General features: G+C 46.7%; 3 protein-coding genes across 3 annotated transcripts; all 3 read right to left on the reverse strand.

Annotated features, from left to right (window-relative positions):
* Positions 1-1,153: 1,153 nt before the first annotated feature.
* Positions 1,154-2,891, reverse strand: LAJ45_00910 (uncharacterized protein; the record flags this gene model as incomplete). Its single annotated transcript, XM_046110509.1, has 3 exons — positions 1,154-1,207; positions 1,279-1,343; positions 2,411-2,891. The coding sequence occupies 3 exons, from the start codon at positions 2,889-2,891 to the stop codon at positions 1,154-1,156; spliced, it is 600 nt and encodes a 199-aa protein (XP_045975687.1).
* A 394-nt stretch (positions 2,892-3,285) lies between these two features.
* On the reverse strand, positions 3,286-4,291 carry LAJ45_00911 (uncharacterized protein; the record flags this gene model as incomplete). Its single annotated transcript, XM_046110510.1, has 3 exons — positions 3,286-3,564; positions 3,619-3,962; positions 4,057-4,291. 3 exons carry the CDS (start codon positions 4,289-4,291, stop codon positions 3,286-3,288), a joined length of 858 nt encoding a protein of 285 aa, XP_045975688.1.
* Positions 4,292-4,796: 505 nt separating this feature from the next.
* LAJ45_00912 (uncharacterized protein) lies at positions 4,797-5,771 on the reverse strand (the record flags this gene model as incomplete). Its single annotated transcript, XM_046110511.1, has 3 exons — positions 4,797-5,075; positions 5,133-5,476; positions 5,537-5,771. 3 exons carry the CDS (start codon positions 5,769-5,771, stop codon positions 4,797-4,799), a joined length of 858 nt encoding a protein of 285 aa, XP_045975689.1.
* Between the last annotated feature and the right edge of the window lie 9,354 nt (positions 5,772-15,125).

A 15,125-nucleotide genomic window follows, 5' to 3' on the forward strand; every position in this document is an offset into this window, starting at 1 on the left:
ACCGACATTGTTGTCTACCTCCGGATGTTCTTGGAAAAAGATTTGGAGGGCTTCGCTTAGCTGTTGATAATCAATAGGGGCGTGTCCCGACATCGTAGGCTATTGTGTTGTATTAGTTGGCGATAGAGGACGGAACCTTAGTGTAACGGGGGACTATGGGCGTAGGGACTATAGTGCCAAGGAACACAACCGAGGCAAAGACGTAGCAATAGGTATTCTTGGCTATGGACTATGGGATGGTTCTACCTGGTATGACAAACCAGTCGAACCCTATAATGAGACGTAGAACAAACGTAGTATTCGTGGAGTAAATACAAAGGTTCCGTGAAGAGAAAAGGAAAGGAAAGGAAACATGAAAAGACACGAGGCAACGCCCCCTTATATATCCAACCTCTAGTCCATTGATGACTAATACTCCGCGTAACGGAAACCGAAAGAACATAACAGAAACCCCATTACCAATCATAGTTCAACTGCGCAATACTTCCTCTTCACGATCCAATCCATCACCCTAGCCAGAATATAATATTGCCGTTACAAAAGTCGTATACTTCAATGGCTATCATAGCCTTTCGCAATTGCACTGTGCTAATCTTCAAACTATTTACAGTATAGCGTTATGATGTAGGGAGGGGTAGCCTTGAAGGGTTCAGGCTAATTGGTTCGGTGTAATGTTCATATATATCGACAGATTTAAAGGGGAGTGGAACTTGAAAGTAGTATGTATCTTTATTAAAGGCTTCCACTCGGTCGGTAAAAGTAGGATTCGTAATGTACAGGTCGGTCGGGCAAGGGCATGAGGAAAAGGAGAAATCTAACCCTCTCACGATCTGACAAGATATAAACACAATGTTGCGTAGAGAAGAAAGGAAAGGTAGACAAGGAGGGGTAAAAGACTCTTATAAAGAAGGAAATGACAATCGGTAACTAATACCAAAGAACTTTCTGGAAACTCCTGATGACTCACATCTCCCTCGCATAACGGATCTTGCTTGGTAATCGTGGGGCTTCGTCGACGTAAGGTTCGTAACATTTTCCTTTTGTTCAGGCGGTTTGGTTCGGCGTGCGATAAGTCTTCAAAGCAATATAAAAAACCTTCACCGTCACCTTCTCTTTTACTCCTGTACTTGCTAGAATAATATTACCGCCTTGACTACATTCCGCCGTACTCCGGCTCCTGCTCAGTTCGTTCGTATCCCGAGTCGAACTTGTCCCGTACCCGCCCCGTTAGATTATTAAAAGCAGACGTGTATGATGATCATCAAAGATAGGACGAACTATTTTGGCACTAGTACTTGTAATACCCGGCCGGTGGCGGACACAAGCTATGTAGTTGTGTAGTCCTTTAACCTCGTGTATTGTTGTCAGGAGTAAAACAGTTATTATCCATCCAAATCAACGCCAACACCTTGTCCACTAGGGCCCCGTGACAAACTCAGAGCTGGAGTTATAAACTGCGTCATAAACTCGGACTGTCATAAACTGCTGTTTTTAACTCAAAACTGTCATAAACTCAGACTCAATTTTCTAATTTTGACCACCCAAATTACCCTAACCCACCCTAAATACCAATTTTTGCCCTAAAATTACCCTAGCCCACTCCCAAAATGGGTGTTGAGTTTATGACCATGACACCCAGGTTTTCGACAGCCAGTTTTTAACCAGTTTAAAACTGTCTGTCATACATTCAGTTTAAAACTCCCGAGTTTCTCACGGGGCTCTATTGTCCACTGCCTCCCCCTCTAGTGTATTCCAGACAGGGCGAGCCGTGGTCTTTGACTTTTTCTTTTTCGCAAAAGTCGGTGGAAAGTTCTTTGATCCTGCCCTGGTCGTCCCGCACGCGCCAATTCCCAACGACCGCAAATGAGCAAATAATGGTATATTCGAAAAATAGTTATCCATATAGATATCAAATAGATGGGTTAGGTAAGGGAGGGTTTGTACAAGTTGAATTACCGTCGAGGAAGTTAATGAGTGGTTTTGCTAACTTCTTTACTTCACCTATTTTCTTGGTTCGGGAACTGTAGAGAAACGAATAGGTAAAGCCTCGCCAACAGAGAGCGAACAGTTTGTAGCCTTGCTTGATTGGTTTGTTCTTTATTTTTATTGTATGGCTTGACCATCTGCAGGATGGATTTCGAAGAGCTCGACCGAATGGTTCCACTTCGTCGTACCAATTGCCCTTTCTAGAAGGAGTCAAATTCGGGGGTGACAGGTGAAAATATCGCTTTAGTTGCTCAAACCGCTTAAGACTCATTTTTTGCAGAGGAGGGAACGTGCATTGACCATCTGCCCGCCAATATAGATTCACACGTGCTACTTTGACCAGTCCCATAAAGATTAAAAGACCAAACCAAAACATCAACTCTCGGGCAGTAGTGGGTTTCCAAGGCTATTTAGCTCTAGGTACCGAAGGAAGTCGTCTTTTGCCCTTTTCTTGCTCCCTTTGATTCCGCATATAAATTTGTATTGGCAGCAAAGGTAGCGAAATCTTCATTGGTGACAAAGAGTCTGAAGAACGATAAAGGACTATCCATTTTGATAGTAGGTGGCAGGTCCTTTGGTTGCGCGACATGTGGGCTGAATGAGGATCGCAAAGGTTCAAAGTCAGGAGCGGTATCCAATGATGGAGGAATGTATTCTATCGCCTCAATCTCTTCCTGGTCTGGATCCGCTGGCCTCAAACAATTTCCACCATCCTCTGCTATTTTCTGAACGCGTCCAAAAGTGACTGCGGGCTCCACCACCTCTTCCTCCTCCTCAACTAACTCCTCTGCATCACCTAAGCACAAGCTCTCGCATTCTGAAATATCATCATCGGACTCTTCATCAAGTATCTCGTCACTCCACACACTTTCAAATTCTGAATCCGAGTCCTCGAAGTCTGACATTGATAGAAGCGGATCACAACGGGCAAAATCTTGAACTCAGACGGATGCGATACAGTCAAGGAATTCAGTATCCAAATAACGCGCCTAGGATTATCACTTTTCACTTTTGATACTGCACGGACCACTCCCAACTTGTGACACTTGGTCCGTGGCGTAACAGCCTGGTGCCAGGCGTAGGTGTCAAGGGCTAGGTTTAAATGCCAAGTCTTCTCTATATACATAAACGATCGCTGGCGCTCTCTCTTTTTACAGGGGCGAGCCCCCGTACCCCTACTCAATACTATAATTAGTAGATCTGATGGATTAGATAAATATCACGTGAATTCACTCGGTCGCACTCCGTTAACAATAGACATTAGAATTAACTATTAATTACAAAGGCCATGTCCCCCACTCACGTGATTTCAACCAAACGGCTGAACAGCTCGTATTGCATCCTCTCCCCAGCCTTAGGACCGCTGAGAATCTCACCAATCATGTCAGAACCCGGTGGGAAATCAACCTCGAATATAGGTTCACCTACGCTCCTCACATTAGCCAGGACAGCCTGCCGGAAATGCCAGCGCAACAGGTCGTCGACTGGCCTACGAGGATCGCCACGGAACCGTTCGTCAAGATGTTTCCCAGCTATACCCTTCGAATCCCTGAGGAAACAGACGATTTTGTAGCCATCCTAATGCAACACGAATTAGCCATTAATCATGCCTAGGGACGGACACAGCCATACGTCAGGGTTGATCGACACCTCGTAGCCATCAAACAGGACGTGAATGTCCGATCTCAGCAACATCCCATTCTGGACCGAGTTGATGAATTCTCCGTCAGTCGACTCGATGCTTATCAAGCTACCAAGGTTGTTCGCGTTCCAGTGGTGCAGGTAGGCCAGTGGAAAGATGTGTGCAGCCTCGAAGCCCCTCCAGCTGCCAAGATCGGCATTGACCGCGTCTTCCCCCGTGATAACGCACCGACGATCCCGGTCGCGGACGGCATTCCTAAATGATGCAACTCGAGTACCAGTACCAAGAGAAATGGTACGGGTAAGGCAAGTCTCATCGTTGATCGAGATGGAACCTGTTATAACTCAGCATCTGCTTCACTTCACTATCTGCTTCACTTCACCATCTGCTTCACTTCACCATCTGGTGTAGACGTAGAGGAAACCCACCATCAGTGACGACGTAGTAATTACCGGGCTGCAGCGGATTATCATCCCTGTCAAGCTGGCTGCGGCGTGCATCTTGTAGGTGATAGATGCTACTAAGGATGAGGATGATATCCACCATCGAGTAGAGGTTGACGTTTGTCACGCCGTTAGTAAGAATGAGGCCCCCGAGAACCGGGCCTGTGGGATCGCTTGCGGCGTAGATGTGGATGTCACGCCCCAGTGAGCGATTAGACATGTTGACCCTCCTTTCGTAGATATAAAGGTGATGGCGCTTCTTCGAAAAAGAGCGTGGGACACCACCCATATACCCAATGGTGAGTGGGCCGGGTAACCAAGTCTAGGCGCTTGTGGTGTGTGGCACGAAATGCCTGGTGTGTGGCAATGTGTTAAGGGTTAGGGGTTCTGCTGGTGGCTTGAACGTAGATTCCAGAACGGTGTCAGGAATCCCCTAACATAAAGTGAAGATACTACGTACTTCTTAGCATGGTGTCTGGTGCCAGAAATCTGCTAGGGAATCATCAGATTTCTTTGGCACCCGCCAGAAATCCTCTCTGGCGCGTCTATTAGTAATAGACGTCCGCTTGCGCTCTCTCCTATACAGGGGCGAGCCCCCGTACCCCCTACTCAATAATATAATTAGTAGATCTGATGGATTAGATAAATATCATGTGAATCCACTCGGTCGCACTCCGTTAATAGACATTAGAATTAACTATTAATTACAAAGGCCATGTCCCCACTCACGTGACTTCAACCAAACGGCTGAACAGCTCGTATTGCATCCTCTCCCCAGCCTTAGGACCGCTGAGAATCTCACCAATCATGTCAGAACCCGGTGGGAAATCAACCTCGAATATAGGTTCACCTACGCTCCTCACATTAGCCAGGACAGCCTGCCGGAAATGCCAGCGCAGCAGATCGTCGACTGGCCTACGAGGATCGTCACGGAACCGTTGGTCGAGATGATTTCCTGCTATACCATCTCCATCCGTGAAGAAACATACGATTTTGTAGTCATCCTAATGCAACACGAATTAGCCACTTATGGCTCTTCAAGAGAAAAAACGAATCCATACATCTGGATTGATCGACACCTCATAGCTATCAAACAGGATATGAATGTCCGCTCTTAGCAACATCCCATTCTGGACCGAGTTGATCGATTCTCCATCAGTCGACTCGATGCTTATCAAGCTACCGAAGTTGTTCGCGTTCCAGTGGTGCAGGTAGGCCAGCGGAAAGATATGCGCAGCTTGGAAGCCGCCCCACATGCCACGATGGGCATTGAGCGCCTCTTTCCCCGTGATAACGCATCGTCCATCTCGCTCGCGGACGGCCTTCCTAAAGTCTGCAGTGCGAGGACCGGTACCCAGAGAAATGGTACGGGTAAGGCAAGTCTCATCGTTGATCGAGATGGAACCTGTTATAACTCAGCGTATGCTTCACTTCACCATCTGATGTAGACGTGGATGAAACCCACCATCAGTGACGACGTAGTAATTACCGGGCTGCAGCGGATTATCATCCCTGTCAAGCTGGCTGCGGCGTGCATCTTGTAGGTGATAGATGCTACTAATGGTGAGGATGATATCCACCATCGAGTAGAGGTTGACGTTTGTCACGCCGTTAGTAAGAATGAGGCCCCCGAGAACCGGGCCTGTGGGATCGCTTGCGGCGTAGATGTGGATGTCACGCCCCAGTGAGCGATTAGACATGTTGATCGTCCTTGTGTCCGTGAGGGTAGTTGTAAGGGTAATGGAGCTTTCTCTGAAAAGCGGGGGGGGAACGCTGCCTATATACCGTATCGCGATACGGTATGCGGGGGGGAGAGGGCGGGAACGCTGCCTATATACCGTATCGCGAGACGGCCGGGTAATGAACTACTCCCAAAAGGAACTGGTTCTTGTGACACCTGGTGCGTGGCGTAACAGCCTGGGTCAGGCGTTGGTGTCATGGGCTAGGTTTAAATGCAGTGGCTTTAACGTACTTCTTGGTCTGGCGTCAGGAAAAGTCCTAGTATAAAGATGATCCGCAAGCGTATCTTACATTCTGGTTCCAGATGTCAGAGAATGGAGAGGGAATCATAGAAAGCTGACTAGCACTAGCTTCTCTCCATTCTCTCACCTGTTCACTATACCATTCCACGTTCTCTTAGTCATCGCTGCGCTCTTCCTCTCTTCTCTTAACGGATGATGACTCATCGTCTCCTCTTGCTCCACTGGCGTTCCGCTACTTCCATTTTGTTAGTTATTAGTATGTCCACTGTTGTCACTAGTATATCAACGTTCCCTGGCGCTCTCTCCTATACAGGGGCAAGCCCCTGTACCCCCCATTCCATAATATACAGAGTCTGGTAGAATTATTGCGAAAGTGGGTTTTCCGTGACCCGATAGTCCTATTAGCCCTTAAAAGAATTTCTGCAGTGAGCACGGACCAAGAAGCCCACTCTTGTAGTTCTGACTTTCGCAATAATTCTACCAGATCACCAAGCTCGCCTATTACCCACGGCGCAGCCCCTACATCCTGGCGGGCATTCTGCGCCACGAGCGCCCAGCGCGTCCGGCACCGCCAGTGTACAACCTTCGCGCCAGGCTCCGCCGCAGGACCGTCCCACTTTTTGGGACCGTCAGGAGATATGGCTCACGTCCGGAGGGCACTCATCAATGCTCTGGTGGCGTGACCGCCATAAAATTCCCTCCCCCTCCGGAGATGCTAGGATGGAGTGACTCCGCCCACAGCACCTATGGAAATTTTGCTTCTTTTGATTATGTCAGTAGTACACGTAAGCACTTCCCAATGCTCTCACAGTTTTCTTGAATGCTCTCACGGCACGACGAATGCTCGCACGGCACGACGAATGCTCTCACGGCACGACGAATGCTCTCACGGCACCGCAAATACTCCCGTGAACGCTCCCGTGAGTGTTTCCGCGAGTGCTCTCAGAGCACTCACCAATGCTCACAGAGCTGAGGCATTTGTCATACCCACTCAAGGTGAGGCAACCTTGTAACTGGGACAGTCTTACTACGTATCGCTAGAATCCGATAGAAAGATGTGGCCGTGCAAGATAGAAATCAGGTTTTAGATTATTCCCAAAGATTTATCGCTAATAACTCAAGAATCTTTAAGGGCTCTGCTACCGAGTAGAATATACTTCATAGTTCTGATGAAAACTGTAGAAATCGGATAGTGGGCAGGAAGAATCCTGAATACTTATACTCCAAAGTATTCCGTTCTGCTGCTCCTACTTCCTTACTAAGTTCTGGTGATGCCTTCTAGCGGGAGGGAAGCAATACCACCGCTACCCCGCTTCTCTCTAAGCGTTAGCGGGTGCTTTCGGTTCCGAAGGCAACCACTCTTAGTCAAAGCCTTTTGTAACACCTGCAGTCTTGGTTGTCGCACCACCGCAACCTGCATGAATGAGCTGCCGCTCAGGTGTAAGCTTAATCATTGCTGTAGAGCTATTCCCTTATTGTAGACTTTCCAAGGCATAGTCCCTGCCACTACCGGCGGACTCATCATGCTCAGAGGATGTAGAGGATCGCCGAGCACTCACAGCTTCACTCTGGCTGGCCTTCTAGTCATTGGCGAGGCATAGACTCGTCAGTCATTACTCCCATGAATAGATCCTCTTCCTAGCGCTCAGAATGTAGTTACTCTGACAGCTGGTAGCTAACCACACTGTCGGTACTTGCATGTCACTGTGCAACTGGCTTCTAACAATAACTCTCATCATGTAACTGGGCCCTGTGTGTACTCATACACCAGAAATTTGAAATGGCTCCGTTACACTACTCCCCTCTTCCAGGATCTTGGTCTCCGAGACCTATAATCTGTAACGAATTTATTCTATGCAATACTATCTGACAAAGAAACTTCTTTGCTGTGGAAGGGGATGAAAATCGAAGGAATGCTACTGCCCCAGACTCCTTTTGTCTCTTGGCCTTTTAGGATACCTCATGTGGAAATCCCGGAGGGCTTCTTCAGCACTCTTCCTGAGATGTTCCCAGGGTTCCCACGTAGCGTCCTCATTCTCATATCCTTCCCATAGCACCAGGTATTCTACCCTTATCCTCTTCTTATTGACCCGGCTATCAGCCACTTCCAGGACGGTCCAGTTCTGTTCTCCTGCAATTTCCTCAGGTTCCGGTGGAGGAACTTTTCTCTCGGGATCTACTGGCGCTCTGTAAGGTTCCAGGAGAGAGATATGAATGACAGGGTGGATTCCCATTTGTGGGGGAGGAGAGAGCTTATAGGCACGGGTACCAATAGCTTCTAAGACCTTGAAGGGTCCCATCTTCTTCTGGTGCAATTTTCCCAACGATCGCTTTGTTTGCGCATTGGGCCGGTCTAACATTACTTCATCTTCGCTCTTGATTTTAGGTGGTGCTAGGGTATGTGCATTATACCACCGGGCCATCCTTAATCTAGCTTTTCCCAAACTCGTATTCATCCCCTGCCAAATAGATTCCCATTGAGATATCATGATCTCGCTTGCTGGGTTGTTCCATTCAACAACTTGCTTAGGAGCCGGCCAATTGGTCCTGTGTTCATAACCATAGTTGGCATAGAAAGCCGATACTTTGGTAGACTCAGAGACCGCCGAATTATATGCATACTCTGCCAAAGGCAAGAGGTCTGCCCAGTCATTCTGTTGATATGAACAATAACTCCGCAAGTAATGTTCCAGGGTCTGGTTAACTCTTTCTGTCTGGCCGTCCGTTTGGGGATGGAAAGAAGTGGACATCTTCAGCTTCACATTGAGGAGGCTCATGAGAGATTGCCAAAAATGAGAGATGAACCTGCTATCTCTGTCCGAGACTATGTCATCAGGTAACCCATGGAGTCTCCAGACTTCCTTCAAGAACAGCTTCGCCAAATATTCCGTCTTGTTGAGTGTAGGAAGTGGGATGTAATGCGCCATCTTCGAGAAATGGTCCACTATTACCCAGATCTTTGTAAACCCATTTGACTCCGGTAGTCCCACAATAAAGTCCATAGAGATGGAAGTCCATTGCCGATAAGGTATCTCCAGTGGTTGGAGCATACCGAACTTCTTGTGTCTTGAGGTTTTATTCCTCTGGCTGTAACGGCAATATCCTATGATGGCTAAGGTGGTAGATTGGATCGTGAAGAGAAGGTATTGCGCAGTCGAATTAAGATTTGTAATGAAGGTTCTGTTATGTTCTTTCGGTTTCCATTACGCAGGGTATTAGTCATCAACGGACTAGGAGCTGGATATATAAGGGGGCGTTGCCTCGTGCTTTTTCATGTTTTCCTTCCTTTCCTCTTCTCTTCACGCAATCTCTTGTATCTACTCTACGAATACTACGTTTGTTCACGTCTCGCCATAGGGTTCAACTGGTTGTCATACCAGGTAGAGCCGCCCCATAGTCCATAGTCCTGAATACCTATTGCTACGTCTTCACCTCGGTTGTATTCGTTGGCATTATAGTTCCTATGCCCATAGACCCCCGTTACACACTAGATTGCGTCCCCTATCGCCAACCAATACAACACCATAGTCTACAATGTCGGGACACGCCCCTATTGATTATCAACAGCTAAGCGATGCTCTTCAAACCTTTTTCCAAGAACACCCAGAGGTAGACAACAATGTTGGAATAGAAGCTTATGCACTTCTCCAACGGGCCCAACACGGTCTTGCTCAGTATGCTACGGATTTACAAGAGGTGGAAAGTGAGGCTGGAAATGCAAGAGAGATGTTTGAGCGAGACCTTGCTGCTGCTCGAACTCAACGGGTTGCTGTGGGAGTGGTTGCCCCTGATGAAGAACCAATTGGCGGTGATGATGCCCCACCTGTGCCTCCAGTACCACTTGTCACGGCTACTACCCAACGGTCAGAAAAGCTCCCAGATCCTGAAGTGTTTAGGGGGGATCGCGATCGAGAAAGACTACATCTATTCAAGCAACAGATGAGGATTAAATTATTGGGAAATGCCGACCGCTTCCCCACAGTACAGTCTAAGCTATCCTATGCATTCAGTCGACTGGAGGATGTCGCCGCCAATCAGTTTTTACAATATGTTGGGGAAGAGGGCATTGCTTTGCCTTCCATGGTACGATTTTATGAGATCTTGGATACTGCTTTTGGGGACCCTGATCGGATGCGCACGGCTAGGAGGAATCTTAGGAACATCCGCCAACGAAATCGAACCTTTGCTGATTATTTCGCTGAATTTCAACGATATGCTGCCGAGTCAGGGATGGATGAAGTTTCTCGGATTGAGGCTTTGATGGAAGGCATTAATGCGGAACTCGATGAATCAATGATACACCATGAAACTCCTGCGACAGTAGATGCCTGTGCGACACTTTTGCAACGACTGGACAATCGCCGACGAGCGGCAGAGGCTAGGCGAGGAAGTAAAAAACCTTGGAATGCTACTGCTGCTCCAAACCCTCGTCCCCCACCAGCAAATCCTGCTCCTGCTCCCCGTGCTGCCCCAGCTGTCAATGCACCTATCCCTGAAAATCATCCCTCGTTCCGCTCGGGAGGTGATGTACCGATGGATTTATCTGGCGGACGTCGTCGCCCCACCCCTACCGAGAGAAATGCCCGCTTAGCTGAGGGCCGATGTTTCTATTGCGGAGGTGTTGGACACATGGTTAGAGATTGCCCCCAAGCGAGGGCAACAGGAAATCAACCAAGGAGACCGGTGATGAGGGGAGCGGCATTGAGAATGGAGGAAAATAATGAAAGCGATAACGAGTCGGCAAAAGATCTGTCCCTGCACTAAGTGGCTTAGCCCAGGGACCATTTGAGGATTTTTCTAAGATGTGTATTTCTGGTTTTTGGGTATCAGAGGAGGAAATGAATGGGAATCAATTTGTAGTAACTTGTTCAATCTCACAGAATAAAAATACTTTCGTACCCACCTATGCCCTTATTGATACCGGAGCATCAGGATATGCTTTTATTGACGAATCTTTTGCACGCCACAATAATCTCACCATGACCCTCCTCAAAATACCCCGCTATGTGGATGTCATAGACAGCAGACCTATCAAGTCAGGAAAGATTACCCATATTGTTGATATCTCGCTAGACATCCATGGTCACCGAGAGACTGCGCCATGTTTTGTGACAAAGTTAGGACATTACCCGATTGTGATGGGGATACCTTGGATGCGACACCATGATGTTACGATTCGACCAAAGGAAAATTTGCTTATTTTTGGCTCTCGAAGTTGTTGTCAACATTGTTCGCTCAGTGGAACTGCAATTGTAGCTCATGGCATTTCGATCCCCCTACCGGAAACCCATACAGTTGTTGTTTCAGCAACTGAAAAATCTACTATCGATATTGAGCAACTGATACCGAGAGAGTTCCACCGCTATATACATATGTTCGAAGAATATGATGCTTCAGTGCTTCCGCTACATCGACCGTTCCATGATATGAAGATAATACTGGAAGAAGGCAAACAACCACCATGGGGACCAATATATGCTCTATCTCAAACTGAGTTAAAGGCACTCTGGGACTACCTTCAGGAAAATTTACCTAAGGGAATCATCCGCCATAGCGAATCGCCAGCGGGAGCACCCATACTATTTGTCAAGAAAGCCGATGGAACCCTTCGTTTATGTGTCGACTATCGGGGCCTTAATGCGATTACGATTAAAAACCGTTATCCATTGCCATTATTGAAGGAAACCCTTGCCATATTGTCGAGAGCAAAATATTATACCAAGTTGGATTTACGATGGGGATATAATCAGATTAGAATAGCGGAGGGCGATGAATGGAAAACGGCATTCCGGACTCGATATGGGCATTTTGAATATACGGTAATGCCCTTTGGATTAGCGAATGCTCCGGCTACATTTCAACATTGGATCAATGATATTCTACGCCCCTATCTCGATCAATTTGTGACAGCTTATTTAGACGATATTCTCATCTATTCTGAATCCCTCGCAGAGCACAAGGATCATATTCAAAAGATTTTAAAGGTACTTGATGAAAATCACGTTCATCTCAAACCCGAGAAATGCGAATTTATGGTTCAAGAAACGAAATACCTTGGCTTAATCCTTACCCCGAATGGCAATGGAATGGATCCAAAGAAAGTTATCGATGTTTTAGAATGGTCTACACCAATGAATCTCCATGACGTTCAAGTATTTTTGGGATTTGCAAATTTTTATCGACGGTTTATTTTAGGATATTCAAAAATTGTTGCCCCGCTTACAGCTCTAAGGAAGAAAAATGTTAAATTTGAATGGACAGATGAAAGGGAGGAAGCATTTCAAACCCTAAAAAAAATGTTTACAACGGCACCTATACTAGTTCATTTCGATCCGGACCGAAAGATTGTGGTGGAAACCGATGCATCCGACTATGTTTCCGCAGGAATCCTATCGCAACGTGATGATGAAGGAGTTTTACACCCGGTCGCTTTCTTTTCCAAGAAACATTCCCCTGCGGAATGTAACTATGAAATTTATGATAAAGAACTTCTAGCGATTGTGCGATGTTTTGAGGAATGGCGACATCATCTGGAAGGAGCACAATTCCCCATTGAAGTTTTCAGCGATCACCGGAACCTGGAATATTTCATGACAACAAAATTGTTAAATCGCCGACAAGCTCGTTGGTCGGAATTCCTTTCACGTTTCGATTTCGTTATACAATTTCGACCAGGAAAACAAGGAGCGAAACCAGATGCATTGACTAGAAGGTCAGGTGACCTACCTAAAGAGGGGGATGAACGGTTGACGCATCAGAGCCAAGTGGTCCTGAAGCGGAAAAATTTGAATATAAAGCTAAGTTTGTTCGCGGGTTCTTTATCAAATGAATCCGCTGAAGGAATGTCCACTGTGGAGGAATTATTTTCAAAAGCTTACCAAGTTGATAGTTTTCCAAATGAGGTTCTCGTTATGCTTCGGAGTGACGTTCGCCATTCGAATAAAATTTCACTTGCCGAATGTATGGAAGACAATAACGGTCGGCTACTTTACCGAGGCGCACTCTACGTACCAAATGACAATGACCTCCGGCTGAGGCTCCTAAAAGAATATCATGATAAACCATCGGCAGGCCATCCGGGTAGAGCAAAGACATTGGAACTCTTAAGTCGGGAATATTATTGGCCTCAAATGCGAAAGTATGTCGATAGATATGTCAGGAATTGCAATGTGTGTGTCCGTAGCAAAGCACCACGCAATGCGCCTTATGGAGTACTTCGCCCAATGCCAATACCCGATGGACCATGGACAGATATCTCGATGGATTTTGTCACTGACCTCCCTGAGAGTGATGGATATAATGCGATCCTAGTTGTTGTTGATAGATTAACCAAAATGCGTCATCTAATACCAACGACTAAAGAGGTGGACTCAAAGGAAGTAGCAAGGCTATATATCGATAATGTTTGGAAGCTACATGGACTACCTGATACCGTTGTGTCTGATAGAGGAACACAATTTGTTGCGGAATTTTGGAAGTTGCTTTGCAAACGCCTGGAAATATCTCCACGATTCTCCACCGCATTCCACCCCCAAACTGATGGACAAACTGAAAGGATCAATGCCGTAATGGAACAGTATCTCCGAAGTTATGTCTCTTATCAACAAGATGATTGGGCCCGACTATTGGCGATGGCCGAATTTGCAACAAACAATCATGCTTCGGAAACAACAAAGATTTCTCCTTTCTATGCCAACTCGGGAAGAAATCCAAGGATGACTTTCGGCCCTTTGAAACATGGTAGAACGACGGCGGAAGACCAGGCCAACAGCATCGCAAGGGAAATGAAGGATATAGTGGAATTTCTGAAGAGCGAGATGTTCCGAGCACAAAGGATACAAGAAGAATCGGCCAATCTGAATCGTTCTCCCGCTCCCTGTTACAGTATAAGAGATAAAGTTTTCCTATCGACACGCCATATTTCGACAAAGCGACCCTCCAAGAAATTCGATTGGAAACATATTGGACCTTACAGCATTAAGCGAATCATCAACCCCTATGCTTATGAATTAGAACTTCCCCGTTCCATGAAGATTCACCCAGTATTTCACGTTTCGTTATTGTCACCTGAAGCAGGGAATCCGTTACCGGGGTAATAGCAGTTACCACTACCTCCGGTTGAGATCAAAGGAGAGGAAGAGTGGGAAGTCGAAGATATTTTAGATTCTAGGAAACGAAGGGGAAGATTGGAGTATCTGGTACGATATACAGGATATAACGAAGCCTTTTGGCAACCCCTATCGGACCTCGAACATTCGCCTGATATTGTTCAACGATTCCATGAGCGTTATCCACGGAAACCTAAGCCTACCAGGAGGTAGCCTTAGAGGGGGGCGTAATCTGTAACGGCAATATCCTATGATGGCTAAGGTGGTAGATTGGATCGTGAAGAGAAGGTATTGCGCAGTCGAATTAAGATTTGTAATGAAGGTTCTGTTATGTTCTTTCGGTTTCCATTACGCAGGGTATTAGTCATCAACGGACTAGGAGCTGGATATATAAGGGGGCGTTGCCTCGTGCTTTTTCATGTTTTCCTTCCTTTCCTCTTCTCTTCACGCAACCTCTTGTATCTACTCTACGAATACTACGTTTGTTCACGTCTCGCCATAGGGTTCAACTGGTTGTCATACCAGGTAGAGCCGCCCCATAGTCCATAGTCCTGAATACCTATTGCTACGTCTTCACCTCGGTTGTATTCGTTGGCATTATAGTTCCTACGCCCATAGACCCCCGTTACACACTAGATTGCGTCCCCTATCGCCAACCAATACAACACCATAGTCTACAATGTCGGGACACGCCCCTATTGATTATCAACAGCTAAGCGATGCTCTTCAAACCTTTTTCCAAGAACACCCAGAGGTAGACAACAATGTTGGAATAGAAGCTTATGCACTTCTCCAACGGGCCCAACACGGTCTTGCTCAGTATGCTACGGATTTACAAGAGGTGGAAAGTGAGGCTGGAAATGCAAGAGAGATGTTTGAGCGAGACCTTGCTGCTGCTCGAACTCAACGGGTTGCTGTGGGAGTGGTTGCCCCTGATGAAGAACCAATTGGCGGTGATGATGCC

Source organism: Morchella importuna (genome assembly GCF_003444635.1).
Source record: "Morchella importuna strain M04M26 chromosome Unknown Morimp01GS002, whole genome shotgun sequence".
Taxonomy (NCBI): Eukaryota; Fungi; Ascomycota; class Pezizomycetes; order Pezizales; family Morchellaceae; genus Morchella; species Morchella importuna.